Source organism: Cyanistes caeruleus, chromosome 6 (genome assembly GCF_971803275.1).
Source record: "Cyanistes caeruleus chromosome 6, bCyaCae1.hap1.1, whole genome shotgun sequence".
NCBI lineage: Eukaryota > Metazoa > Chordata > Aves > Passeriformes > Paridae > Cyanistes > Cyanistes caeruleus.
In genome coordinates this window covers 53996160-54023694 of record NC_141706.1, presented here as the reverse complement: position 1 = coordinate 54023694, position 27535 = coordinate 53996160, and the positions used below count along the sequence as shown (strand labels likewise).

The 27535-nt window shown below is 39.3% G+C and overlaps 1 protein-coding gene across 2 annotated transcripts; it reads left to right on the top strand.

The window, feature by feature from the left end:
- Nucleotides 1-388: 388 nt before the first annotated feature.
- On the top strand, nt 389-27535 carry LOC111929848 (serpin A3-4-like). Of its 2 annotated transcripts, none has more exons than XM_086894028.1 (5): nt 389-781; nt 14973-15618; nt 21743-22013; nt 24604-24751; nt 25933-27535. In XM_086894028.1, exons 2-5 carry the CDS (start codon nt 14985-14987, stop codon nt 26119-26121), a joined length of 1242 nt encoding a protein of 413 aa, XP_086750154.1. In that variant the 5' UTR covers nt 389-781; nt 14973-14984; the 3' UTR covers nt 26122-27535. The 2 variants fall into 2 exon arrangements, with proteins under 2 accessions (XP_086750154.1, XP_023783393.1); XM_023927625.2 differs by lacking the exon at nt 389-781 and adding an exon at nt 12581-13099.

The window sequence follows — 27535 nt, the reverse complement described above, 5'->3', positions numbered from 1 at the left end:
AGTTCCAATATCAAAAACTTGGTTTGCTACAGAGGGTAGTGCTTGGTCATTCAGGGTATAACTCTGTGTCATTTTGAGGGAGGAAGCATCATCAGCCTCATATATGTCAGTTCTCTTTCATGCTAGGGACTTCTGTGTCCGCAACTGTTTCAAAATCTAACAATTAATTTTGAAAATCAGAATGTGGATTTCTATTAGAAGATATTTAAACTGGCTTCCAATTTTACAAGAATGGAAAAAAATATGTTGTTATAAGTTAGTTTTAAGTAGCTGTCTGCCTAGAGCTAAATTTTCACTTATGGCTTCTAACTTTTCACTTTTTAGTGCAAGTGAAGTGTCTTGCACTTTCTATAAACATTTCATTTTGTCATTCATCAGGTACAGTTTCCTTGTTTTCTTTGAAGAGGGAAAGAACATCCATCTCCAGGCAACCCAGAGGATACCTTCATGGACAAATCACCACGAAGCAAGTGAGGGTGTGGATTCACAGCATGTTACCTACTCCACCCGATGGCTTCTCTTTAGGGTGTATGGAGGTTCTGCCTCCCTTCCACTGAGATGCAAACTGCACTCTCCTCAGCGGGGCTGGGATTACATGGGCATCCCAGAGAAGCTGGATGTGTGTTGGATGCCTTGCTGCTGTGTACTGTAATTTCACAATCTGCCTTATCTCTTAGCAACTTGTTTGTGTGGTACACACTTGCCAGAGAGAAAGGTTGCACACAAAGAGAAAGGGAGCTTAGAAGGATATTACCTGCACCCAGCACTCAGTATCGTCCTGGTAAGAGGCAAAGCATATTTGCATTTGCGTTGTAGTGTAGCATATTTGTTATTGTGAAACCCCTTTGTGCCGTGAAACGGCCACAAGGAGAATTTTAGGAAGAGATTTTAGCCAAGTAATATTTTATATTGATTTTTTTTACTGAAATATTTTCTACATGGATTAGAGACATTGAGTTATTCAGTTATTGCAAGAAGAAAAGGAATGTATTTAATATTATACTTCATGAATTAATGAGAAATTTGGAGAAACTTGTGCATCTTAAACCAAGGTTGATTTTTTTATATTCTTCCACAAAGTTCTTCATTAGATTTTAAGGAAGCAAATAACAGTACTAAGAAGGTTTAACTCATCTTGTATAGCTATAAAACTGACTGTATGAAGTGACTAACATATTTAACTTAATTTACAAAAGACCCTTGTTTTCTCTACTTCTCCCTCCTTTCTTTTATAATTTTTCTGTTATTCACTCTAACTTGTTGTCACTTAGCTTTTCAATGGTTTCTCCTTTACATATGTTTATAACACTTGACCAAAATTTTTTGGTTTGTCAAAGAAGATAGCAGAAATTATATAATATAATATAATAAAATAAATCAAATCAAATCTATATCTATAGTTGTTAGTGCTGAAATATCTCTAACTATGGCTTAATTATTATACTCTGTGATTGGTGGGTATCTAGTTACGAAACTGTATTTGTAACTTCAGATTTCCTTTCTCTTTTTTCTCCTTTACTTCTGAAAATAAAAAGAAAAATCTTAAAATATTTCCCTATTTGTGAATCCATTTTTTTTAAACCTTGGAACAAGAGTTTTCAGGGAATGGGGTTTTGAAAATGTTTATGCATATAAAAATAGGTGTCCTTTGCTTCTAATGGGTTCAAATTGGTTACTTTTCCTGCATATATGCTGATGAAAACTTAAATTTCTTTTTATACTAAATACCTTTGAAAAATCGGGCATTTAAAACTTCATTCACATTTGAAAATGGGACATAGGCTCTGAAAACATTATTACATTTTTGCAGGATGCCTTCCCATCAACATTTATCATGTTGAGCCAAACTGCAGAGACTGCTGACAATGGTTGCTCTATCTGGAGAATGTGGACTTTGGCAAGCCCAGGTTTTCTTTTAGAAAAGTGTAATAATTGGAAGAGTATTTTTAGAAGGTATTTTTGGAGGAAGTATGAAAGGAATCCATTTAAGCTTCCAAACCCATTGGATTAAAACTGGCAGAGGACAAGAACAAAATGTGTGTTTTGGAGTTATTTAGAAATATACGTTAATCATGACATGATGTGAAGAACAGCACTGCCATACCTTTTTATATGTAATATACAGCCCATTGTCTCAAGGAGCATGTAAAAATTACTCCAGTAATCTTGGGACCAATCTCACCACAAAAACAGGGGCTGCTGCCCACTTTACTTGCTGTGTTGCAGTGTCTGCACTGGAATATGAGAATCACTTCATTGGACTCTGCCATATTTACATTTGCATGAGTGACCATTGTTGGCCTGAAATGACTGAAAGGAAATCTACACCAAAATGAAAGAAAAGAAAATTCAGTGCATTTTTGCAACAGGATTTGAGCACATATACACGAGCTTAGCAGAGAGTACCTGGTCCCTGCAAACTTCCTGCCTTGCTTATCTTGCAGTAACCTGCTCTAATTTCCATAGAAACATGGAAAGGTGCAGAAAACTATTGCAATGGGCAAAACCACAAGTAAAGCTTGTGCTACATGATGGAAACTCCTAGAGATTTCAACTTGATTCCCTTCAAAGTCCTCAAAAAGCTGTAAGAAATGGTGTTTTCACTGCTGACTTCAACTTGAGCTTGATTTTGTCTTTCAGGAGCAAAAATAGGCTGATGCAGCCTTGCAGGTTTTCAGGCTGTGAACAGCTGAGGCAAATTGTAAAATCTCAGCATAATTTTGGCATCCCACAAACTCTTTGCCCTGGAGTTTGCCCTGCAGACAGCCAGGCAGCCAAGGGGAGTTCAGGAGGAGCTGCAGCAAGAACATAGTCCAGACCCTGCTGAAATCAGGGATGAGGGAGGGCATGTATTGTCATTAGGTTGCTTGGATAAGAATCTTTCTGGGAAGCAGCAGCCACCACCAGATGAGTCCAAAATGCAATTTTATTTCTTTTTCTGCTCGGCACTTGCCAAAGCTCCTCCTGCTTTAGTAGCTGTTGAAGTGTCTCTTCACTTAGCAGCTCTTGAGCAACTGTTGTATTTTTCCTTTCCTTTCCTTTCAATGGGCCACGGCCCATTATTAAGCAACTAAAATACATAGATACATAGATCTATAATATATACATTCTTCAATGACTGGCTTATACACTGATTGAAGGGGAAGAAGGGGCACGTGTCTGTGGGAGGTTTCGGTCTTATTATGGCTCGAGGAAAACAAATTTACCAGATTTTCTTATTGTTTTCTTTCTCTGGAAGTTATGTCTCTCTCCTTCTGATACTTCAGAATTTTTCCCAGCCAATTCACCTTTCTGGTATTCCCACACACTCTCCTGTGCTCAGGAACACACTTGGCACGTAGGGGAGGTGACAGAGGAAGGTGCCCAGCAAGACAAGGTGGTGCCTATGCATACAGGATCTGAAATGCTGTTTGTGGAGCAATGGAAATGTCCAGAGTAAGGATACTGAATCCTCCTCCCAGCAGTGCAGTGGCAGCTGTGCTGTACTGCTGGTCATGTCTCTACCAGGAATCCTAAATCACCCAGGTTTCCCATGCCCAGGGTCAATGCAGTTATAACCACTTTGCTTCCAAACAGGTTTAAAGGCATACTTGGCTTCTGAAGATTTTCATAGATTACTGTAAAAATAAAAGGATTTGTGAAATAATTGAGCTGAATCATTTGGGACATACATCATCCAGTGCGTGTTGCATGGCAATTATGATGAATGCAATTCCCTTTACATTTAGTACCACAGTTTTAACTCACATTACTTGTTTGGTGTTACACCCCACATTTTCTGTGTCCACCAAGTTAAACTATTATAAGTAGAATTTTCATCACTAGACCTATTCTTCCCCCATCAGACATATTGAGACATGCTGCAAAACAGATCCAGTCAGCCAGAAAGGCTTTACTAGCTACCTGACTAACCAAGTGCAGTGCACCCCTGAGGTCCTTTGTCTTCTGGACATGTAGCTCCCTCTTCCATTGTCACTGATATTTATTCCCATTGTTTATTGTCCTAGAGCTCATTTTCTTCACTACTGTCAAAATTGTCCATTACAAACCTTTTCAAGGCAGAACAACAAATCCTTTACCCTTTTCTTTCAGAATTTGGGGATGTTTTTTAAACCTCAGCACATCTGTCTGTTCTTAGGTGATGATCTCCATGTATCACTGAACATGTGCTCATTATGATCATCAGTTTCTAAGTGTGATTTTCATCATGATCATAAAGTGAGGGATGCACTCAGTATCTGAAATAAAAAATTTAATTTCTTTAGATATGCGCAGGACTAATGTTTCCTTGGCTATGTCTTAAAGACATTAAAGGTAATCAGATGGTTTGTTTTCTGCTAGATTAAATATCTGCACCTGACAAATCCCATTTTTCTCATTTGCTTGCTGATTGCTAAGTGCAAAGTCCAGATCAGAACTAAAATTTTCACTCTGTCAGAGCAGATATAATGGAGTTCAGTCTTCTGACTACAATGGCAAATAGTAGTAACAGCATAGCTGGAAACAGCGTAACTACTCATACAGTTGGTATGATGGACCAGTGGCACAACAACTTTTGTAGCTGTAATATTTCACCCTAAGGCTTTTTCAGAGGAATGAAAATAATACTTTTGGGGGAAAAAAACCCACATTATTTTTTCAATCAGTGTGAATAAATCTTCAACTGCAACTTTCCGAAAGGGAAGAAGTTGCTTCTTGTAAAGTAAAAAGTGTGCCTTGCTAAGAAGTATGTTAAGTCCAAAGTATGTCCTATTGGGAGGTCAACTCTCAGATATAATCTGCATTCCATGGAGTGTTTTACTCAAGAACACATGCTCCAGTTTTTACTCAGTTGTTTTATTTCCCTTTCAAATTAGTTCATTGTCCTGAGACTGGGAACAAGGGTATTACATATTTTTACAGACCCTGCTTTCAGAAAGGAGTACACTTTTTTCTCTCAATTTATTTATCCATACATGCAATTCACATATTTCATCTCTGCACATCAGTTTGTTGGATTTCACTTCTATGATTTTCAGTCCCCAAAGTATTTTAGTTGCAATTTCAGAGTTTGAATCATCAAATAGGTCTATGCACCAGGATCCAGTTTACAAAGAGCAATGACTTCTCTGTTTGCTAATTATCAATAGGTGCAACATTGCCTAGTGCTTCTATGAAAAACTCCTTTGTATTAGAAGTCAGCAAGGACAAGGACCTTACTATGCTGGTACAACTGCTGTGGCTTGTAAATTCTTCCAAAGTTATATATCACAGTTTTGCTTCTTTCTTCATATTGTAATATCTGCATTGCCCTGGGCTTGTTGTCACAGGAGGCATCATGAGCTAGATTTCCTTACTTCCCTTACTTCCCAAAGTATGTTTACTCTGTGTAAAATAGATGTTTTCAGGGATTTCTAAGGGAGCAAGCAGCATGCTGTGTAGAGCTCAATTGTCACATTTGAGCAGTAGTGCAGCCACATCAGCATAATCAGCCTGAGGTCTACAGCCCTGCACCTCTCAGCATTTCGCTGTCTCAGTTGTCTTGCTTTCAGCTCTGGCATTACAAAGTGATCTGTTGCACAACATAACAATCTAGAGGGTAAATTCCCCAAGCGGGAAAATTTACATTTCAGCCCTACTTTGTCAGCTCTTTTCTTAGTTTTGTTTTCCCTTTGATACCACAGTAAAAAGTCTCCTTTTCATGTTTCAGTCCTACATGAAAAGCAGTATTTGCTTTGTGAGACACAGCTTCTTAATTGCCCTCATCAACTGGTAATCTCTGAGGTGCCACTTCATGTGTAGTAGAAGTAGCTCCAGAAAGCATGATGCTGAAGTCCAGATTAATCTCTGATGTTTCCTTCCTGCCCCTGTGTAAAGTACTAATGGATCAAACATCAAGTACAGTGCATAAGCAATAGTTTATAACTAAATTCTTACACTTGTTTCCAAATTTGATAATTGACACTCGATGGTGTTCAGATAACATTTAACCAAACTCTTCAGAATTTGATCTTGTCCCTCACAAAAGTAACTCTTACTTCTGTCATCCTCTTCCTTGGTTTCTGTTGTTTGTGTTGATAGAGAAATGCTGTAAAGAACATGTTGTCTGCATGTTCTTTAAAAAACAGCTACTGATGTTTCTTTGATATGAAATGCCTTGAGATTTATTGCTAGTATCTGGTGCCTGAGTAAACCTTTTTTTTTCCAGGAGCACATTTCTAATGTAATTGAAGACTACAGAATTGCCACCAGTCTGATTATCTGTGCAGAACACAAGACTCTTTAGTTTTGATTATTTTGAGAAAGCCATTCAGAAGGAAAATAAAACTGGAGAGAGGAAGTAAGAAAAAAGAATCAAAATATTATTGGTATGACTGTCTATGTATGGTTTATTAATTTAATATTGTGATTTTTCTCTTGGTGGTCAGCTCACTTTGAATATAGGGGATTTTCTCAGTACTGCTTTTACCTCCACATTTACTTAAAATGTCAAAAGCTGGTGATAAGGACTGACACTAGAAATTGAAAAGCCTTAGTGTCTGCTGTCAAGGTGTTATGGGACAATGAGAGTGTTGAAAATAACAGGAAAATATGTGAATTTTCTCAGCAGATAGAAACTTAAAAGCTGTAAAATTTTACCAAAGTCAGATCAAAGAAAATTTGCAAGAGAAAGCCATTTAGATATCCAGGGATATGAATTGTGGGTCAGTGTTTCACTGACCTCTTGGAAAGAGAAAAATTAAGGGAATTTTTTGTGGTTTTGTTTGTTTGTTTGTATTTTGTTTGTTTTGGTTTTGTTGGTTTTTTTTTTTTTTTGTAGAAGGACAGTCATATTTAACTGAAGGACTTGCTGAGGGGAAAGGCAGCTAATTTCATGGGAGAAATAAATCCCAGGGCTTCGAGGAGAAGCAGTCAGTAAACCAACACCTGTTCTTCAAAGTGATGGTTCTTTAGCTTTCTTGAGGCAAACTGCTACCTACACGTTGTTCTGACCTTTTTCTCTTCCCTTTGTGTTTGATTCTAAAGGAGATGCTGAAGCTGGGGGTAAAAGGTGTCAGTGGAGACAAAGGGAACTTGGTAGTGGGTCTTTTGAGGAGGTAGTAACAGGAGTGAGGTTGGTGCTTGGAGGGCTTCTGGTAGTGGGTGGGGGATTTAAAAGGGTGTGAGAAGAAAGGACTGGAAAGACTCAGTTTGAGGAGATGACTGTGTGTGAGGGAATGTGAGATTTGCTCTCTAAGTAGAAGAGGTATTATATTTAATCTAGAATTTCTTCCTTTTCCTTCCTGCCTCCTTCCCTGGCACCCTTACTTTTGGCTAGGAAAGAACAGCCAAAAGAGGATAGAGGAGTCAGGGATTCCTGGGGGAACTGTCTGATGTAGCTGCCAAGCCACTCTCCATGATAATAGAAAAGTCATAGCAGTCATGTACCCAGGTACAGGGGAAACAGAAACATTGTACCCATCTTTTAAAATGATAGAAAGGCGGACTCTGGGCCCTACCCAGCTGTTAGCATCACCTCTGTGCCTGGGGAAGATCATGGAACAGATCCTCCTAGGCACTCTGCTGAGGCACATCAAGGACAGGGAGGTGATTTGGCACAGCCAGCAGAGCTTTACCAAGGGCAAGTCCTGCCTCATCAGCCGATGGCCTTCTGTGATGGAGTGACTGCATCAGTGGGTAAGGAAAGGGTCACAGATGTCATTTATCTGGGCTCCTGTAGAGCCTTTGACATTGTCCCCCTCAACATCCTTCTCTCTAAATTGGAAAGAGATGGATTTGATGAATGATGAATGATGAATGGGCTGTTAGATGGATTAGAAATTGGCTGGACAGTCTGATCCAGAGGGTCATTGGATTCAAACTGAGAGAGAGTACGTTTAGATTAGATATTAGGAATAAATTCTTTACTGTGAGGATGATAAGGCACTGAAACATGTTGCTCAGAGAGGTCGTGGATGCCCCATCCCTGAAATTCAAATCTGGTGTGGTGAAAGATGCCCCTGTCCATGGCAAGAGGATTAGAGCTAGATGATCTTTGAGATTTCTTTCAACCCAAAGCATCCTATGACTATGATGCTATACTATAGAACATATAATTCTATCTATAGAACATATGATTCTATACTGCATGGCTCTGTTAAATCCTCTGCAGAAGAAGAGATGACAGGAGAAGCCGGGTGGGATCCTTCCCTATGTCCTCTCCAAGGAAAGAAGGGTGAGGAGTTGGGCAGGAGGGAGAACAGCTGCTGTGCCACAGCCACTTCTGCTCTGTTCCTGAAATAAAGTGTTTTGTTTTCTGACAAATTACTGCTGGGTTTGCAAATGCTGACCTAATTCAAGAAAAGCTTGTAGTGGTGGTACAAGAGTGTAGCACATATTTACATACAGCCATGCATGTCCAGTAACAGGTATCACAAAGTGTATTCAGGAAATATTGAAGAGTAAAAGGTGTTTATTTGTTCAAGTACAGCACTGGTCCTTGAAGAGAGGATGTAGGCAAAATGTGACTTTCAATCTGCTGCCTAAGGAGAAGACTGGAAATTAAGGGAACATTGACCAGGATTCTGGGTACGACATATTCTTTCTTTCTTTCATTGAGTGATGAAAGAGAGGATTGAGAGATTGAGAAAAGTCTTGGGAAGGAAAAATAAAAAGACTTTGAAGGAAGAAAACACTTCAGTCTTTGTAGGTAATGTTTGTCAATTGTTTGGATTTATGCTTCCCTATAATTTCCTTCTAAGGGAGCTTAAAATAAGAAAATTCATTTTATTGAACTCAAACAGTGTGGGCCTGTGAGAATCTTGCCCAAAGAAATGCTGTCAGAGTGAAGCTCTTAGGTGAAGGAATGCTTCAGATAGTTGTGGGAACAGAAACTGTAGACATGCCAGCCAATTCCAAGCTATCCCAAACTTTGTTAGTTTGGTGAATTCTTCTACCTGTTTGTTGTGTAGTGTAATAGACTTACTGGTAGGAAGTCCTAGGACTAAAAGAATTGTGAAAAGTCCCATTACTAAATGGAGATGCCTTGCAGTGCCTACTATCTCTGTGGGTCATCTCTAACAGTGCTCTACTTAATAAGTAATAATTTTTGAGAGATTCCTCAAGACCTGAGCTGTCTATAAAGGATCATATTTACATTATTGTAAGGAAAAAGATGCCCTAAATCAGCCTGATCATAGCTCACTGTTAACAAAGGCCACACACTCTCCCCTATTATGTTTCCAGGAGAAAGTATTATTAGGTTCAGAAAAGAACAACTTAATATAAATTTGTTTTCCAGTCCATGTTGCCTCCCTTTTTTAATTATGGTTATGAGGAAGTGCTTTAGTTTCAATGAGACAACAAATTAAGAAATTCCTCCATCTCTTTGAAGGTGTATACACACCTGGTATCTGTGGTTTAGCACAGGCTAAGGAGAGTCTCTGAGGCCTTGTTTATGCAGTAGAACACCCTGCTTGTGTCACCTATGGTTACTATATATAGCAGAGAGAGAAACCTTGCATAAACAAACCTCTTTCAACTTCTTAGCTCAAAGCACATGTATTTACATTAAATTTTGTCAGCTGGGGCTTAGCTACCTAGGAACAGTTCAGTGTTAGCAGTGTAAGAGCTGTAGAACCTTTAGAAAAGTCCCTAGTGTAAGTGAGAAAATTCCCTGTTCACTATCTGTATCATATCTTCAACATATGCAACATTACTCTGAAATAACCCAATCTTCAAACTCAGCAAAATGGCTAAACTCTTTGTAAATCAATATTCTGTTTATAATTTCAATAAAAATCATTGTTGATGGTTGTTGAAGATTTTTCATCAAATACAGATATTATACAGCTGGGTCTAGACCTGTTACCCTTTTCTTTACCTTCCTTCCTGTCATGGCTTGACACTGGAAACATACGAAAAAAAAATTTGGACTTTCTTTAATATTAATGTCAATAGATTCACATTATTCATAGAAATTGAAACTGTATTGATTTTTTCTTCCTTCTTTCCATCATAGGGTACCTTTCTCATGTTCAGCAGCAGGCTTTCTCCTGCAAGTGTCCTGAGGTGTGGCCTAGGTGTGTTCAAATCTGTCTTAGTCATTCATCCGTCACCTTGTCATTACCATGGCGTCTGTATTTAATTGGGCTTCCTTCCTTCATCAGAAATCAGTTTTTATATACCATGAAAACTGCAGCCCATTATTAAAAGCCAGCTCTAAGCAAGATTCTTTGCTCTTATTTATACAAGAAGCAGTGAAAATAGTATCTCAAGTACTCCTTCAGGTGAGTGGTGTGTGTGAAGAACATACTATGTGTGAGTCCAGCATCCTGCCTCAAAGCTTCCTATTTCTTAAGTTTTACCTCATAAGAAACTTGTTTAAGGGGTTTTCTGCAATCTGTTGAGCCTCTTGATAGGTACTATCATCAACAACTTTCACTGGCTGTATCTTTGCCCCACAGAAAATACTGCTGAATTATTGTTAGGCTTATAGTATTTCAATGGTCCTTAGAAACAGCATTGAGGTCAGCACTCTATTTGTGTGTAGTAAGGGTTGGTCCCTCCCTGAAAATGGTTCCATTTTGAAGGGAAAATGAGAGAAAATATTACGCTAGTTTTAGAAAGAGAGATGCTGTGCATGGGGATTGGAGGCTCCTGGTAGACCAGGAGCCAGCAGTAAGTGCTTGCAGGAAATGCAAGCCCCACCAAGCAGAGTGGTGCCGTTGCCATGCCTGAAGGATGGATGCCATCCATGGGGACCAGGACAAGCTCAAGCAGTGGGCCCATGGGAATCCCATGAGGTTTAACAAGACCAAGTGCAAGCTGCTGCACCTTGGTCAGGACCACCCCCAGTATCAACACAGGCTGGGGATGAACAGATCAGAGCAGCCTTGCTGAGAAGGATTTTGGGGTGCTGATGGGTGAGAAGTTGGAAATGACCCAGCAATGTGCACTCACAGCCCAGAGAGCCAGATGTGTCCTGGGCTGCATCCAAAGCAGCATGGGCAGCAGGGCAAAGGAGAGGATTCTGCTCCTCTATTCTTCCCTCATGAGACCCCACTTGCAGTGCTGCATCCAGCTCTGGGGTCCCCCAGACAAGAAGGATGCACATCTGTCCAGAAGAGAACCTGTCCACAGATATGATCAGAGGACTTGGACATCTCTCCTGCAAAGACATCTCTCCTGCAAAAACAGGCTGGAGGAGTTGGGCTTGTTCAGCCTGGAGAAGGCTCCATGGTGACCTTATTGTGACCTTCTAATACCTAAAAGGGTCCTGCAGGAGAGCTGCAGAGGGGCTTTTTACAAAGTGATAGAACAAGGCCTTAAACGGAAGGACAGTAGATTTAGATTAGATATAAGCAAGAGATTCTTCACTGTGAGACTGGACAAATATTGAAACACAGAAACTGTGCGTGCCCCATCCCTGGAAGTGTTCAAGGTGAGGTTGGATGGGGCTTTGACCAACCTGGTCTAGTGGAAGGTATCCTTGCCCATGGCAGGGGCCTTGCAAATAGATGATATTTGAGGTCCCTTCCAACTCAAACCATTCCATTATTCTACCAGTCTGTAGTTCCATGTACTTGAGCTGTATTAAGAGCATTGCCAGCAGGTCACCAGAAGCAATCCTTATTCTTTACTCACCCCTGCCATACACATCTGGAGAGCTGCAGCCATTGCTGGGCTCCACAGTGCAAGGAGGACATGGACATACCGGAATAACTCCATTAGAGTGCTATTCATTGATGATATTCATATTTCAATGGTCATTGAAAAATTGTAGTGTCTGACTTATGAGGAGAGGTTAAAAGAGTGGAGGCTAGTAATGTTTAGCCCAGAGAAAAAGAGACCTGTGTAGGTCTCAACAATGTATAATCACCCAATTTTTGATGAGATGAGTAAAGACAGAGATAGCCTCTGCTCAGTGGCATCTAGTGACAAGAGGCAGTGAGCACAAATTAAAATACAAGAAGTTCCATTTAAATGTACAGAAAACCTGCTAGTCAGTTTTAGTGTCAGTGCTGTCAAACACTGCAATAAAGAGATTGCCCAGAGAACCTGTGGAGTCTCATTGCTGAGGGAGTCAAAACCCAGCAGGACACCATCCTGAGCAACCCAATGTGTATGGCCTGGTTTGAGCAAGGGTTTCAGCTGCGTGGTCCCCAGAGCTGCCTTCCATGATGCTTCAGTCATTCTGCACCCAGGAGCAGAGCTGTCTCTACTCCTGGGTACCAGGATACCAGCCTGTCTGATCTGACCCAGCTGAACTTGGCACAGCATCAGAGGAGATTGCTCCTCTCATCCCAGATTATAAAATAGTAAGCTGATCTAAAGACTTGCTCTATTTAACACCCATGTTCCTCAGCTTCCACCCCCTGTCCCCAGGCCAAGCTTGTAACTGTGATCACCTGCATTCCATGGCATCCCAGCCACATTCTTCTCCTCTGGGCACAGGGCCCATACAAGTGGCCCAGGAGTCAATATCACAGCTCTTACTGCCAGTGGATTCCCAATCTGGGAGTGGATAGCCAGGTACACATCTGACAGCATTTGCTAGTGTAGCACAACAGTGTTTCAAGCCCTGCACCTATTAGAATCATCACTGGCTTCACCTGGAGACAATCAACCCCAGCCGTGAATATGCAGGAGACAAAGCACGGTAGATCATAAAAATTGAGATTGTCTTGGTGCATCAAGCCTTGTCCTTCTGCCTTAGTGGCAGCAGTGTTATTAGAAATTACGGAAATTATGCAAATTATGTTCAAAATATTACTCTGTAGTTACTACTTCTGGTAACTAGTTCATAAAATAGTAGATTCAGGCAACTGAGATGTGTATGAATGTTTGATGTTAAGAAACAGTAGGTTCAGTCTGAGGAAAATGAGTTTGAATCTGACCAGAGTGATCAGATAGTCATGAATAATAAGAAGTCATGTGTGAAACATATTCAGTAAAGTTAAGTGTCCAGTAAAACTAGTTTCGACATCATACTAATCTCTAAAATTATAATGTGTGAGTCACAGCCCTTAGATGATCTTAACCTTTACTAGAGGATACCCTGCTTTGTATTCAGCAGCATAAACAACTGAGCAAGGACCCGTGCAGACCTGGTGAATACAACAGGATTTTTGAATTCACTGTAAGTAATGTTTTGGGGTTTTTTTAATGTGGAAAAATTATCAAACATTATATTCAGGATTTTTGAATAATCAATTGAGAAATTATTATGTTCGTATTCAAGTGTTGGCTTAAAGTTTCTTGTATTGTTTCATTATAATTTTGGGTTTTTTTAAATAGAAAAATTAGTCCTCTGTGAGACTGGCACATTCATGAGGCGTGACTCTCCTTAGGAAAACTGCATTTCTAAGTGTTTTAAATTAAGTAAATTAATGATAATAATAAATGTAGGGCATGAAATGAAATGGAAGTGGGAACTTAAGGATTGCCCTCTAAAGCACCTAGAGAGCTTAAAAAAAAGAAACTGTGGCTAAAAGTATTAAGGTAAGAGTGATGGTGGAAGAAGTTGCAAACAAATCAGTACTTAAATTTAAACGTGTTCTAGTTTTGAAAGCGCGCAGTCTGAAAGTGATTTGTCATGAGGTTCAGGCCCTTGAGATACTTCAGAGATAGTAGTATTTCTATGACCACGATATTGAGAGTGTAAATTAAGAAATATTTAGAGCGTATGTTACTAAAGCTGAGATCAGCGTCCTGAGTTCACTGGGTTTTGGAGAAACAAAATGATGGAAAGTGGAGAACACAAATGTGGGATCATGGTGGGGCCTGATAAGGATTCAGAGCTTTTACAGGGCAGAGGCTGTATTTCTCAGTGTGAGTCAAGAACAGATGCTTTTCCCCTAGAGAGAACTGTTTTATAAAAGGTTCCATAGGTCAAATGATCACATACCACAGGAGGATGTTTTGGATTTCCGGATATTCACCATCTTTACTTCTCTCTATTGAGAGAAGCTATTGAACCAATTGTGATACAGTATTAATTTCTAGAAGTAAAAGTATTACCATAGAAGTGGAATAAATGGTTTCCATGTTGCTCTGGAAAAGGTTTTCCTGTTCCATTTATATTTTTTTGTGTCTTTGTTCCTCCAGAATTCACTCACTCATCTTCACTTCCAACCATTGCAAGCTTCTCTTCTAAATCATCCTTTTCTGTGTTTCTGATGATAAAGACAGTGATTGCTCTAGCATTTCTCTACTTTTTGGGGTTTTTTTAATTTTTATTTTTAGGTGGTTTGATTCAGTCACTGGGCTGGGCATGCCTTTGCATGCAGCAGGCACACTTCCTTTTGTTGTTCTAAGCACATATCCATTTTCCCTTTCTTTATAAGCAGCACTGTATTCCCAGGGCTTTCATAACATCCTAATTGCTATTTCTTTCTTTTGTTATTTTTGTGGAAGTTATTTTATTTTAGTTGTGCTCAACTGTTCAACTTTTATGGAATCACCATAAATATTCATCACTTCCTCATTAACAAGTGCATTTACTTTCTCTGAGGTGCCTGCATATGGGTTTACATGCAGCCCATTCAAAAATATATGTTTTAATTTTCACAAAAGAGGTATATTGGGCCTTTCTTCTGCTTTGATTTTTCATCAGTTTAATTTCCAAATTTACCTGATTAGCCTTGTCTGTCTCCCTTGCTTTCTGCTCTGTAAACCTGTACTTTTGACTCTTCCATCACTTAAAGCCACACTGAAAACAATATTGGAGAAAAAAACAGTTTAAAATGAATTGTAACTAAACTTTAATGAGGGCGTCTTTGGAATTACCTCATCCCTCTTTGACTTTAATTTTCATTATTTCATAACCTCTTCAGTTGGTTGAGTAATTTTCCAGAGTCTGCTTCCTTGAAATAGAAAGCTCATTTTCCCTCAATTCAAACATCTCAGAGTCACTGATGCTAAGCTAGCTCTACTAAGTGAAGGGATTGATATATTGCTAAACTCAAGGTGAAAAGATTTTTAAGCCAAATGTAACTTTTCTTCTATTACAGAATCACAGAAATATGAAGATGTTGCTTTTCCTGTGTCTTTTACTTGTTGGAATCCATTCCAACAGTTATTGCTATGAGCTTTATCAACAAGGGGTAAGAAACCAGAATCAAAGAGTGCAAGAAAACCGAAACATGCCATGGCAGAATGTAAGGAATGGTGTTTGTCAATTTGCATGTTGTTTCTACAAAGAGATTTCTTCTCGTGAAAACAATGGGAATGTTTTCTTCTCTCCTTTGAGCATCTCTACCGCCTTTGCAATGCTGACTCTGGGTGCCAGGTCAGACACCCTGACACAGATTCTTAGGGTCCTTTGTTTTAACCCACGTCAGATTTCTGAAAATGAAATACATGAAGGTTATCGTCAACTCATGCAAATGGTAAACAGAAGGAATGGGGGGTTACAGCTGAATATGGGAAATGTTCTGTTTGTGCTTGATCAACTGAAGCCACAAGAAAAATTTTTAAGTAATCTCAGAAACTTCTATGAAGGAGAAGCTTATCCTATGAACTTCAAGAAGGCTGATCAAGCCCAGCTAAAGATCAATGAATATGTAGCAAGAAGAACGAATGGAAAAATCAAGGACCTCATAAATAACCTAGATCCACTCACTGAAATTCTCCTTATTAGCTATATTTATTTTAACGGTAAGATATACATATCATGTTCTTCTACTCCATAAATTATTTCCTCAGGTCAGTCTTGGACTTCATCTTTTTTTGCAGTATGGTTTTGCAGATGGGCTCATATCTTGTTTTCCTTTTGGTCCTCACTTATATTTAATTAGAAACAAAGCTATTTGAAATAATGTTCTACTTGACACTGACAACTCCTAGCAAAATGTATGGTAAATTTTCCTATATCTTTTAATATATAAACTTCTTTCCTTCAGAAAATTAAATTAAATATATGCTGAGGAAGGCATCTCTAGGCAGTAAAACATCTAATTTCATACAATCTACTGGGATTCAAGCACTGTCTTGAATGCTTGGCTGAAATCCATTTCTGTGAATTTCAATCCAGCTGGTTTGTTTTGTTCAGCAAGTTCAGAGTTAAACATGAAGATGCTATTAAAGGAAAACTTAGCATCTTATCAAACAGAAAATATGTTTAGACAACAGCTTTGCTGTTAGCGTGTATGTTTATGTGTTCAAAACTAAACATGCTACAATAGCTTTACTTTTGCATTCATGTTCTCCTTATTTTTTCACTAACTGTGCCTTTGCCAATAGCATATCTGTAGTCCTGGTGTGTCTAGAGGCTTAGTTTTCAACCTTTTTTTTTGATTTGCAGATTCTAATATTTTCCAGTGAAGAGACGGACCCACCAGTATCAAATACAAGCCTATTGACAATAAGCTTGTTTTTCTTAATTAACTTGTGCAGTCTGCTTAGATACAGTCTTCAGATCTTCCCAGAGCTTTTCAGACTTCTGATCTAATGAGAAGAAGAGGATCAAGGCTGTAAGGCTCAATCAGTGGTCTAATAACAGATATTGCATCTTATTTCAAACTTTCTCTCTCTTTCTGATTATATGCTGAAAGTGAAGTATTTGTAGTCAGAAAAATAATATTCTGTAATTTATCTGATAAAAATATCTTCAAGCTTTTTAATTGAAAAGGAGATGGCCTATTAGGCAATTTTTTAAAAGGAAAGCTCTCCTTTTAGAACTGTTTACCTGGATGTTTGCACTTTCCAATATGAGACTTCCCCTGAAAATAATTAAGAACTCTATTTCTGTTTTGTTTTGCCTTCCATCTGCATCTCTGCTCCTTGTATTAATGTCTGAAGATTTGGCCACAACTAAATGTATCTGATTGAAGTACAGATGATTGATGTTACTTAGTTCTCTTAAAACCTACCTGTTTATCTCAAATAATGTTTTGATTTAGGCTTTTATTAAGCATCAGGTACATCTTTCAGAACAGGAAAAATACCAGTTGATTTTTCTTTTACTGAAAGGTATTTGAAGAATGAGCAATAAATTTAGTATCACAATGGGGACAAAAGTCCAAGAAATGTTGTATTAAAGATAATTTTGTATTACAGTTAACTTTTACATGTTCTAACAATAAGGGTTGTTGGGGTTTTTTAATGAGGTTTCCAGTTTATTATTGCAAAGATTTCCTAACTCTTTTCAAGGTGGTGGATTTTCAGTTTTAGCTCTCCAATTTTAAAACAAATGGATTAAAGAATAGCATTAATCGCAATAATAACATTTTTAAAAATCTTGAAATCAAGAGTAGGTTAATTATCTAGAGCTGGGATTAATCTGGAGAGGATTTCTAAACTTTACTTAGCTGTATAACTAGTCTTTTAGGTGTTTGTCTTCTTTTTGTGCATTGCTTTCTTGCACATTACTAGTGACTTTTTTTTCGTGGTGTAGCACAGTACAGAATTCCTTCTTCAAGGACAAAAGTCTGACAAGATTTTCCTGAATCTGACCTACAAGACATGTTATTCCACATATTACATCAATCCCTTTTCATGTCTTAGTCAAGCTGGTAAAGCAAAGAGTACTTCAAATTTCATTTTGCCTCTTGAGCACTGTGAAGCTCTTGAGGAAGGTGCCTGGAAGGTCTCCCCCTAAGACAGAAGTGAGAACAGGAATAAGAGTGCCCTTGAAATATGAGGGAAGTATTAATGAATATCATCTCTGTCTAATCTGTGTGCTAACTGATAGTCTTGATTTGGGACCCTAAAGATCATCTAGTTCCAACCCCTCTGTGATGGGCGGGGACATCTTCTACTACACTAGAGTGCTCAAAGAGCTTTCCAACCTGGCCTTGATCACTGCCAGGGATCAAATCTACAATTTCTCTATTCCAGCCTCACCATAGTGAAGGATTTCTTCCTTATATCTAATCTAAATTTAAATTTTCCCTCTTTCCATTTAAAGTCATTCCCCTTTGTCCTATCACTATCTGCTTGTATAAAAAAATCTTTCCCCCTCTATAGACCCCCTTTAGGTACTTGATGAACTCTAAGGTCTCCTTGGATCCTTCTCTTCCCAGGCTGAACAGCCCCAACTCTCTCAGTCTTCATAGGAGAGGAACTCCAGCCCTCTGATCATTTTCATGTCCCTCCTCTGGAGTTACTCCAACAGGTCCACATCCTTCTTTTATTGGAGACGCTAGAGCTGAGTGCAGAACTCCAGGCAGGATCTTGCCAGAGTGAAGCACAAGTGGAGCTGGCCACACTTTTTGTGATTCAGCTCAGCATCTGTTTGGCTTTCTGGGCTGCAAGCACACATTGCTGTGCCAGGTTGAGATTCTCATCAACAAACAGTACTAAGTCCTTCTCTTCAGGTCTGCTTTCAACTCAATGCATTTTTTTCCCAGCTTGTATTTGTGCTTGAGATTGCCCCAGCCCACATGCAGGACCTTGTACTTGGCCTTGTTGAACTTCATGACATTCTAATGGGGCCTCTCAAGCCTGTCTCACTCTCCCTGGATGGCACCCTCTCTGTCTGGGTGGTATCCCTTCCCTCTGCAGGGCATTCTTTCCTTACAGCATGTCAACAGAATGACACCATTGTGGTGTCCCTGGCTAACTTTCTGAGGGTGCACTCAATTCCACTGTTCACTTCACCAATAAAGATATTGAGCAGCACTGGTCCTAATACCAACCTCCAAGGAGCACTGGTCATCCCTGATCTCCTCTTGGACAACAAGACTGCAAGCCTTCAAATGCAAACATCCAGACAATTCCTTATCCATTGAGTAGGTCATCTGTCACATCCATCTCTCCAGTTTAGAGTCAAGGATGTCATGCAGGACAGTGTGAAATGCTTTGCACAACTCCAGGCAGATGACATCAATTTCTCTTCCTTTACCACAAATTACCCTTAGTGAAGTCATGTTGTCTGTCACCAATAACTTCCTAATTTTCCATGTGCCTTAGCATAGTTTCCAGGAGGATCTGCTCCATAATCTTGCCACTCAAAGAGGTGAGAAAGACTGGTAGTTTCCTGGGTCTCCCTTTTCTTAATTTTTCAAATATGAGAGCTCTCATTTCTCTTTTTCAGTCAGTGGGAATTTCACTGGACTGCCATCATTCTCCAATGTGACGGATAGTGGTTTAGATGTTCCATCTATTTCCCTCAGGGTCTGCAGATGCATTCGATCAGGTCCCATAAACAAATTCATCTTAAGGTTCTTCACGTGATCTTGATCTTCTACAGTGGACAGTTTCTCAGTCTCCCAGTTCCTGCACTTGCCAGTAAAGATTGTGGCAAAAAATATCATTGATTACCTTCAGCCTTGTCCATGTTCTGGGTAACCAGGTTTCCCATTTCCTTCTGGAGGGGGTTCACATCTTCCCTAGTCTTCCTTTTATCATTATCTTACCTATAGAAGCTTTTCTTGTTGCCCTCAATGTCCCTGGCCAGATTGAATTCTATCACACCTTTAACTTTCCTAACCTAATCCCTGGAGACTCAGAAAATCTCTTTTATATCTCCCAGGTTACCTGTCCTTGCTTCCACCCTCTGTAGGCCACCTGTTTGTGTATGAGATCACCAAAGAACTCCTTGTTCGTCCTCACAGGCCTCCTGGCATTTTTACCCAACTTCTTAGGAAGATCACTTCTGTACTTGGTGGAGGTCATCCTTGAATATTAATAGAATCATAGAACTGTTAAGGTTGGAAAAGACGTCCAATATCTTTGAATTCAACCTTTGACTGAATACCACCATGTCAAATAGACTATTTTCACTGAGTGACAAGTCCAGTAATTTCTTGAACATTTCCAGTGATCATGAAACTACCATATCCCTGGACAGCCTGTTAAAACATTTGACAACGCCTTCAGTGAAAAAATTCTTTCTGATGTCCAGCCTCAACTTCCCTATCACTTGTTGCCTGGAAGAGGAGACTGACCCTGACCTGCCTACAGACTCCTTTCTGGCAGTTGTAGAGAGCAATGGGGTTCCCCACTACAGCCTCCTTTTCTCCAGCCTAAAAAACCCCAGCCCCCTCAGCTGTTACTCATATGACTGACTCTTCCCCAGCTCTGCTGCCTCGATGCTCCAGCACTTCAATGTCTTTCTCATTGTGAGGGGCCCAAAACAGGACACAGGTCTTGAGCTGTGGTCTCACCAGTGCTGGGCACAGGGGGACAATCCCTGCCCTGCTCCTGCTGGCCACACTACTGCTGGCACAGGCCAGGATGCCATTGGCCTTCCTGGCCACACCTGGGCACAGCTGGCTCATGTTCAGCTGCTGTCATTGACCAACACCCCCAGGTTCTTTCCCGTAAGGCCGCTTTCTGGACACTTTCCAACCACTCTGCCCCAGCCCGTAGAGCAGCATTAGATTGTTGTGACAAACCAGCTTTTTTGGGGCCCTCTTCCCTCCATGGCTGTATCCCAAGCAGATCTCTGAAGAGGCCAAAGTTTGCTCTCCTGAAGCCCAGAGTAGAGGTCCTAACAATTTTCAAGCAAAGTTCTTCTTGAAATCAATTGATAAATGTTGCTAAAGTTTTTCAGGACTGGTGTCATTCATGTTTCTGTTATTCATTCTGCTTTTTTTTCCCCTTAAGCATAATAATGTAAAAGTCCTATGTGTTATATATCTGATGATAGAAGTCACTACTAATGAAGTATGTAAAAGTATATGAAATATATAAAAGTAGCAATTTTCCCTGTTCAGATTATTGTAGTTGTCAATCTATGATTTCAGAGACCAAGACATGCACTGAAGAAATCTCATTTCACTTTTTCAAAAGCTGTTTAGTAGTGCAGGCTAAGTCAGATAGTGAAAACAGCAGATGATAATTATTTCATTTGTAACAAGTTTCCTAGTAATCAGTGTTCAAATAGAAATCAGAAGTCAAAAGGGGTTGCATTTTGTTTCATGGTTTTCTTGATGCCATTTATTTTACTTAGAGTCAATGCTCAGATTTTGCCCATTACATTTGATAAATGTTAGTTTTGTTCTAGAGGGAAAAATTTACTACAGAGCAACAAGATTTTAAAATATATATATATAAAAATAACTAAAAACAACAAAAAAACTTTCCAAAACTCCACAATTCTCCCCTTTTTAAAAAATTTTCTCAGCTTCTGAAATATATGATGTGTGTACCTAGAATTTAGATTTGAAATTCCTCTCTGCTGAGGATAAGAATTTTCAGAGCTTCAATGCAGATGGTTTGCTTCACCGTGACAAAGTGAGAAACCTTTGAAAATTTAATATGGTGAAGATGACAGCTGAAAAGGTTTCTGCTGTTGCTGTTTTGTTTCTTAACTCAGCAGTCTCGTAAAATTAAGTTCTTTATGACTCTATACATCATCAGCTAATGTGAGGTATCAACACCTCTCTGCAAGTAACCCAAATCCCTTAATTTCGTTGAAGAATTCATCCCTCGTGTTACCCTTCACAAGCGTATTTTGGTCTGGGAATAAGAAAATGAGAGAATCTTCTTTTGGGCTTAGATAAAAGCTGAGTTATATGAGGACTTTACAGGCTCCTCAAAACTGTTATTGTGGAGGAAAAGTGCAAGTTAGAACCCTTGGTAACTCATCTACATGAAGGATTTTGCAGCCTGTTATAAGGTCTAAGGGAGTGTTTTTACATCACATTCTAACAATGTGTTGCTATTGAATTATTCTGAGCATTTAGTATGATCAAGTGATCATTGCAAATTGGTTTGTCTTTGAAGCTGATCCAACTGTGCCAGTTTCTGTCATCTAAGAATGTGTCCTATGTTAATATGTCGTATGGTTTTATGTCCTCAAAATATCCTGTAACTCTGTCTCTTATATTTCAAGCTGAATGGGAAAAGCCTTTTGATCCAAAGTACACTAAAATGAGCAAATTTTTTGTGGATGGGAACAAGGCTGTTGAAGTCCCAATGATGTTTGGAATGGGCCTGTTCAAGCATGGCTATGATGAGCAGCTGTCTTCCACTATTGTGCAAATGGATTACAAAGGAGGTGCTTCAGCATTTTTTATTCTGCCTGATAGAGGAAGAATGAGGAAGCTGGAGAAAAGACTGTCTTGTGAACGTTTGTCCAGGTGGAGGACATTAGTCACAAAAAGGTAAAATTTTGCGGTTCTCCTTCCAGATGGTTGCCAAGGAAACAAATGTGCTGGGTTATGACACACAATCAGCATGCCATTTTAAGTTCTGCTTTAATCAGTAGAAGAAATCCCCTGACCAAAGTTGAATCTGTCTCTTTAGTGTCCATGTGCTTTCACATTCAGTACTGCAGGCACTGAAAGCCTTCACAGATTAGGGCTTTTGCTATTTCTGTACTTTGTTTCCCATCTTCTGATATCAATATGCCCAAGTTTTTTGATTTAGACCTCTCTTTTTTGGGGGGGAGGCCTTCTATTTACAATAAATTTCTATCACTTTAGCCTTTTTCCTTGTCTCTTTCCTAATATCGGCCTATTAAATTTAACAGTAATTGTACAGTTAACACTGAAATAGCTATTTCCATTCAGTAATTGTGAGGGCAAAGCTCATTGATAAAGGTATTTTCTGAGGCTTAGGCAAATCTGAGACTTTCTGAGACTTAGACAAAATTGGAGTAATGTATACTCAATCAATGGTAGCTTTGAGACTAGAAGGCAGAAAGTCTATACACCTTTAAAAATAATAGAGTCCTTACATTTAGTGCCATGTATGGCAATAGCCTTTCACAAAATACGTATACAAGCATAGGTACAACATGTTTACAATATCAAGCCCTTGTATTCATCCATTAATTTGATGTGTCACATTAGTGTCACGCAGACACTTGAAAATCATGGTACAGATGGTCCATTCTCTAGACAAAAATTACATCTGAAATGCAGGAACCCAAAACTTGTTTCATGCTCATAACTCAGATTCACTGTTAAATAGAAAAGAAAGAATCTAACCTCTTTTTCGTATATGAAAAGAATAAAAAAAAATAAAAACAAAAAAACCAAACCAAATCCTCCCACCCCGCCCAAAAAAACACCAACAAAAATGTTTGTCCTTCTCTGTGCACCTTTACAGTTTTGAAACTTCTGGGAGTAGCTATGGGATTGTAACTACAGAAAAAATAAGATGGTGAATCAAGATACTAATGTATAATTTTTGCCAAAGCAGCAATTGCCTTTACAATTATCAAGACAAATTCTAAATACAATTGGAGGGATTTGTATTTCCCCTCTCCATCTTAAATTATGAAAAAAAATCACAGTCAAAGACAAGTTTGTTTCATGCTGCTCCCCATTTTTCATCACAACCTACATCATAACCTACAAAATAAAAAATCTCCTACAAAATAATGACACAAATGCTTCCTTTTCCCCTTAATCTTTAAAACAATTGATTGCACCTACTATTATTTGGAGTTTCTGGGAGGCCTTAATAAATGAAAGTATTATATGGAGTCATTTAAAGGCTGTGGGCTACCTGTGTTTGTAGCTTCTTTGTCTGAAAATTGATGTTGATATTAGTGGCAGAAGTGTTGTGAGTGCCATCTTTCATTTCTGGGGTTGACAAAGAGGACAGTGCTGAAGCGTCACCAGTACAGACAGCTGAGATCCTTTAAATAGCTGAATTATAGAGAAAAGGCCTCTTTCACTTCTGGAAAGTGTATCCCACTGCTCCTTTCCTGGCTGCATTGCTACGGTGTGTCTGTGGCTTTCCCTTTCCTCTGTACTGTAAGCAACTGGGGGCTTGTGAAGGAATGCCTTTAGGTAGCAGTAAGGCAGATGATTCAGTGATAGCTGCATCCTCATTTGGGCAGCAATCAGCACAGACTGAAATCAGAGAGAAGTATGAGATCAACAACCTGTTATCAACCCACCAGCACTCTTGTTTTTGGATACAGCCAGAGCTGGCATTGGATGCTGTGCAGTGCTGGAGATATGGGCCTTTTCCTTCTTGCCTTCCTACCAGATAACTTTCTCTTCATAAGATTCATAAGTGCTCCACATCTCCCTGACCTAAAGCCCTGGAGAGCTGTCCTGGTTTCTCACCAGAAAACAATACCTAATGTCAGCACTATCACTAACCTCTGTCTCATTATGCTCCTTCTAGCTGTAAATGTTGGCCTTAACCTTTGAAAAGTAATTGTAAGATACTTAGGAACATAGAACTTTGGTTAATTTATGGAAAGCAGCAATCTAGTCACTTAAAATTGAGTAAGTCAGACGCTGGGCTTGACACAGAAAATTAATTATCTATTGACTAACCATATTCTGTAAATTTGCTTTTGGTTTTTATTTTGCCATGCCTTCTGTCAATACTTATTATTTTCCTGCTTCTTCAGTGGATATAGTTCTGGTTTATCTGTCTTTTTTTATATGATAAATACACAAGGCCAGTTTTTTTCCCCCCAAAAGTAACCAGTGAACTTGAATGTGTTGGATATTTTTGTGCTCAGCTTGAGACACCTAAAGGAATCTTTTTTTCACAAGGTGAATCCTCTGCATCCTCAGTAATGTCTCATAATGAAGGTGCTTCCAGCAGATTGCAAAAGAGATCACTAACTTCAGGAAATTTACATCTCCTATGTAGGCTAGAGAGAGGCTGCAGGCAAAATGTCTTTAGGGAGAAAGCAAATTCAGTTTATCTCTTATCAGTCTCTGTTATTCAGTGATAACTGATCAAATGTTTTACTGTTTTCTCACATTTCTTTTCTGGCAGCTCAGTAAATTTGTATCTTCCTAAATTCACGCTTTATGGGACATACAACCTAAAAGATATCTTGTATAAAATGGGAATCATGGATCTATTTACTGATAAGGCTGACCTTTCTGGGATCACTGGGCAGCCCCAGCACAGAATTTCCCAGGTAAGTAATACTTCTTTTTGTTTTATGGGCCCATGGTTACTGATACTTGCATCAATTTCTGCACAGCTATTCATGGGGCAAAACTCATGCAAAGAGGCTTTGCTTCACATGAAAAGGCAGCTGATGGCATAGCAAGTATTTTGTCCATGTTAGTTGCATTGTGTGAGCAATGGGGTTGAAGCAAGTTACAAATCTGCAATTTTTTAATCTAGAAGGCTATTTTGATCTGCATGGGGCAACTTTATAAAACAGACATGACCAAATCATCATCTATCCACACCTTGGTGTGCTCTTGAAGCATGTTACTACAGTCACTACTGGCTACTTTTGTTTGTGTCTGCCTTCTTTAGCCTGCTTGTGGGCAGGTAGGGAGCTGTAGGATGTATCACTCCTCGTATTTTATGTAGGTGAGGGAAGAGGAAAAACACTGCTTGCTTTTAAACAATTTGGGGGAAATGAAAATGCAGTTATTACAAACATTTGGCTCCAAGCATATGAACAATGACTGCCACAGTCAGGCAAAAGCTACAGGTAGGTCATGCTTCAATAAACCTGGAGTTAAAACCATCAATCAGGACAAACTTAATTGTCTAATGAAGAAAAACTGCCCTCATGTCTTCAAGTAGACATTAGTGAATCAGGATCTGTCAGTGTCTTGATTTTGCAAGGTCAAACGTTTGTGTTTCTGTGCTTTAACCATCCGTTTCTGACCCTTCATCTTTGCTCCCATTTTTCCCAAAACAGGAAGGAACATAGGAAGCATAATTTCAGATTTCTATTCATTGTGCTAATCTGAATGCTATTTCTTCAACTATATCAACTTCTAATATACAGTTAAATATGTTCATACTCTCTTAACATTTGGTCTAGCTGTACAGATCTCCATGAGTGGATGCAAGGAATAGGAAAAGCAACAAAAAATCTGCCAGTTTTCACTAACAGACAGATGCCCCTCCATTGGAGAGTAACTTTTCCTCTCAGGAGCTAGGAAGCTGTGCTGCACATAGCTTGCTGGGTGGTTTTTCCCCCCTAACTTTGCTGTCTTTAAACAGCGGACTCACACCTGTCCATCTGACACTTGTTTGTTACCAGTAACTTCTTCAGGTACTTGTAACTCTCATTCTTATTTAGGTGATTAGTTTTGTACTCCCTTGACTTGTAAAATGTCTGTTTCTTCACAGGCTGTTCATAAGGCTGTGGTAAAGGTGGATGAGACTGGCACCGAAGCAGCAGCTGCCACAGGCATGGAAATAGTGCCTATGTCCGTTCCAGTTACTGCTAGATTCGACAGGCCCTTCCTAATGGTCATAACTATGGAGAACACTATACTCTTCATGGGAAAAATTGTGAACCCTCTGAAAAAAGATTAAGTTAATGTACAAATTAGGTATGTGGTGATGACCACTCTTAAATCAAGTATTAGACCTGATGAGTATGGCATGGCTACAGAGGGGCTCTCCACCTCTTAACTGATGTTATTCACTGTTTTTTGTAGATGAGACTCTTCATCAATTTGTCATAGTTGCATGTTTGTTTGGGCCTTGCTGCTTTTTTTTTTTTTTTTTTTTTTAAAAGAAGGTTGCATTCATGCAGAACTGTCATTAGCTCTGGGACAAAATTGGCCTGTGTGATACTGACAGCATAGATACATCTTCTAGGAGGGAAGATGAGGAGCATGTGGGTGGAGAGGGTTGTGTACATCTGCTTCTTTCCCCATGGTTGCCTTCTCTCCTAATTTTTTTGTGTTGACTGACAAATAGGTACAAGTTATGCCACTTTACTATTTGTGTCCATTCTCCTACCAACATGAAGTTCATAGCTAGCATAAACCTTACCATGCATAATGCTTATTACCTTGCATAGTACCATTGTTGTCCAGTGGGTGTATTACACCCTTGCCTGTCAGCTGTTGTCCCAGCTTGGCTGCTGCAAAGGGGTCTCAAAGAAGGGGTGTTTTCCCCCTGTACATGTATACTGCCCTGCCTACTGTTTCTATGAAATCTATAGTCCAGACTCATTCCAGGGAAAAATTTAGAGGTTCTAAGAATTTGATCTAAGAAAAGAAGAGATAGATCTGATCTCTGCACTTTGGCACCCTGGAGCAAACCATCGTAAATCAAACATAGAGCTCAGAGCAGCCAGAAGACTACTTCTAGCTTCTGCCTGCGCCTAAAGTAGCTCCTAGAGGTCCCCAGGCAGCAGGAGGCACAAGCCCTCTCCCCCTGGTGCCAGTGTCTGTACCATTCCTGTTTGTACCTAGGAGATTGCCCATGGTAGTAATTGCCATTCCAGTATTGTTTGTAGGATCAGGCACCCTACCAATAACACCCATACCCCATCAGTGGTACTTACCATGTCTCTTGATATAACCCCTTCTGTTCCCAGACTGTCCATAATACATTGTCCATAACATTGGTACTCTTTTCCTCATCTGCTTCATGGTTAGTGTAGTCACAATATTATAGAGAGCTGTTTTCACTGTTAAGAGACACAATAATCAGTCACATTCACAATGCACATGCTTATTTTATTTCCTTGTTCATTTTCCTATCTATTTTTTTCTTCTGGTTTTTACAACATCTATCATTATTTAATTTCTTTACTTATGTTCCTGGTATATATCCAATCTCTGGTTGCAGGAGGGGTAAATAATTGACTAAACTGGGTTAGTCTGTTAATAGGTATTAAACACTTAACACCAGTCTTTGTACAGCCTTGAAATATACAGACAAATGTACTATGGTAGAACAACAACAATTAATAAACATGACATTAAAAAGTCTC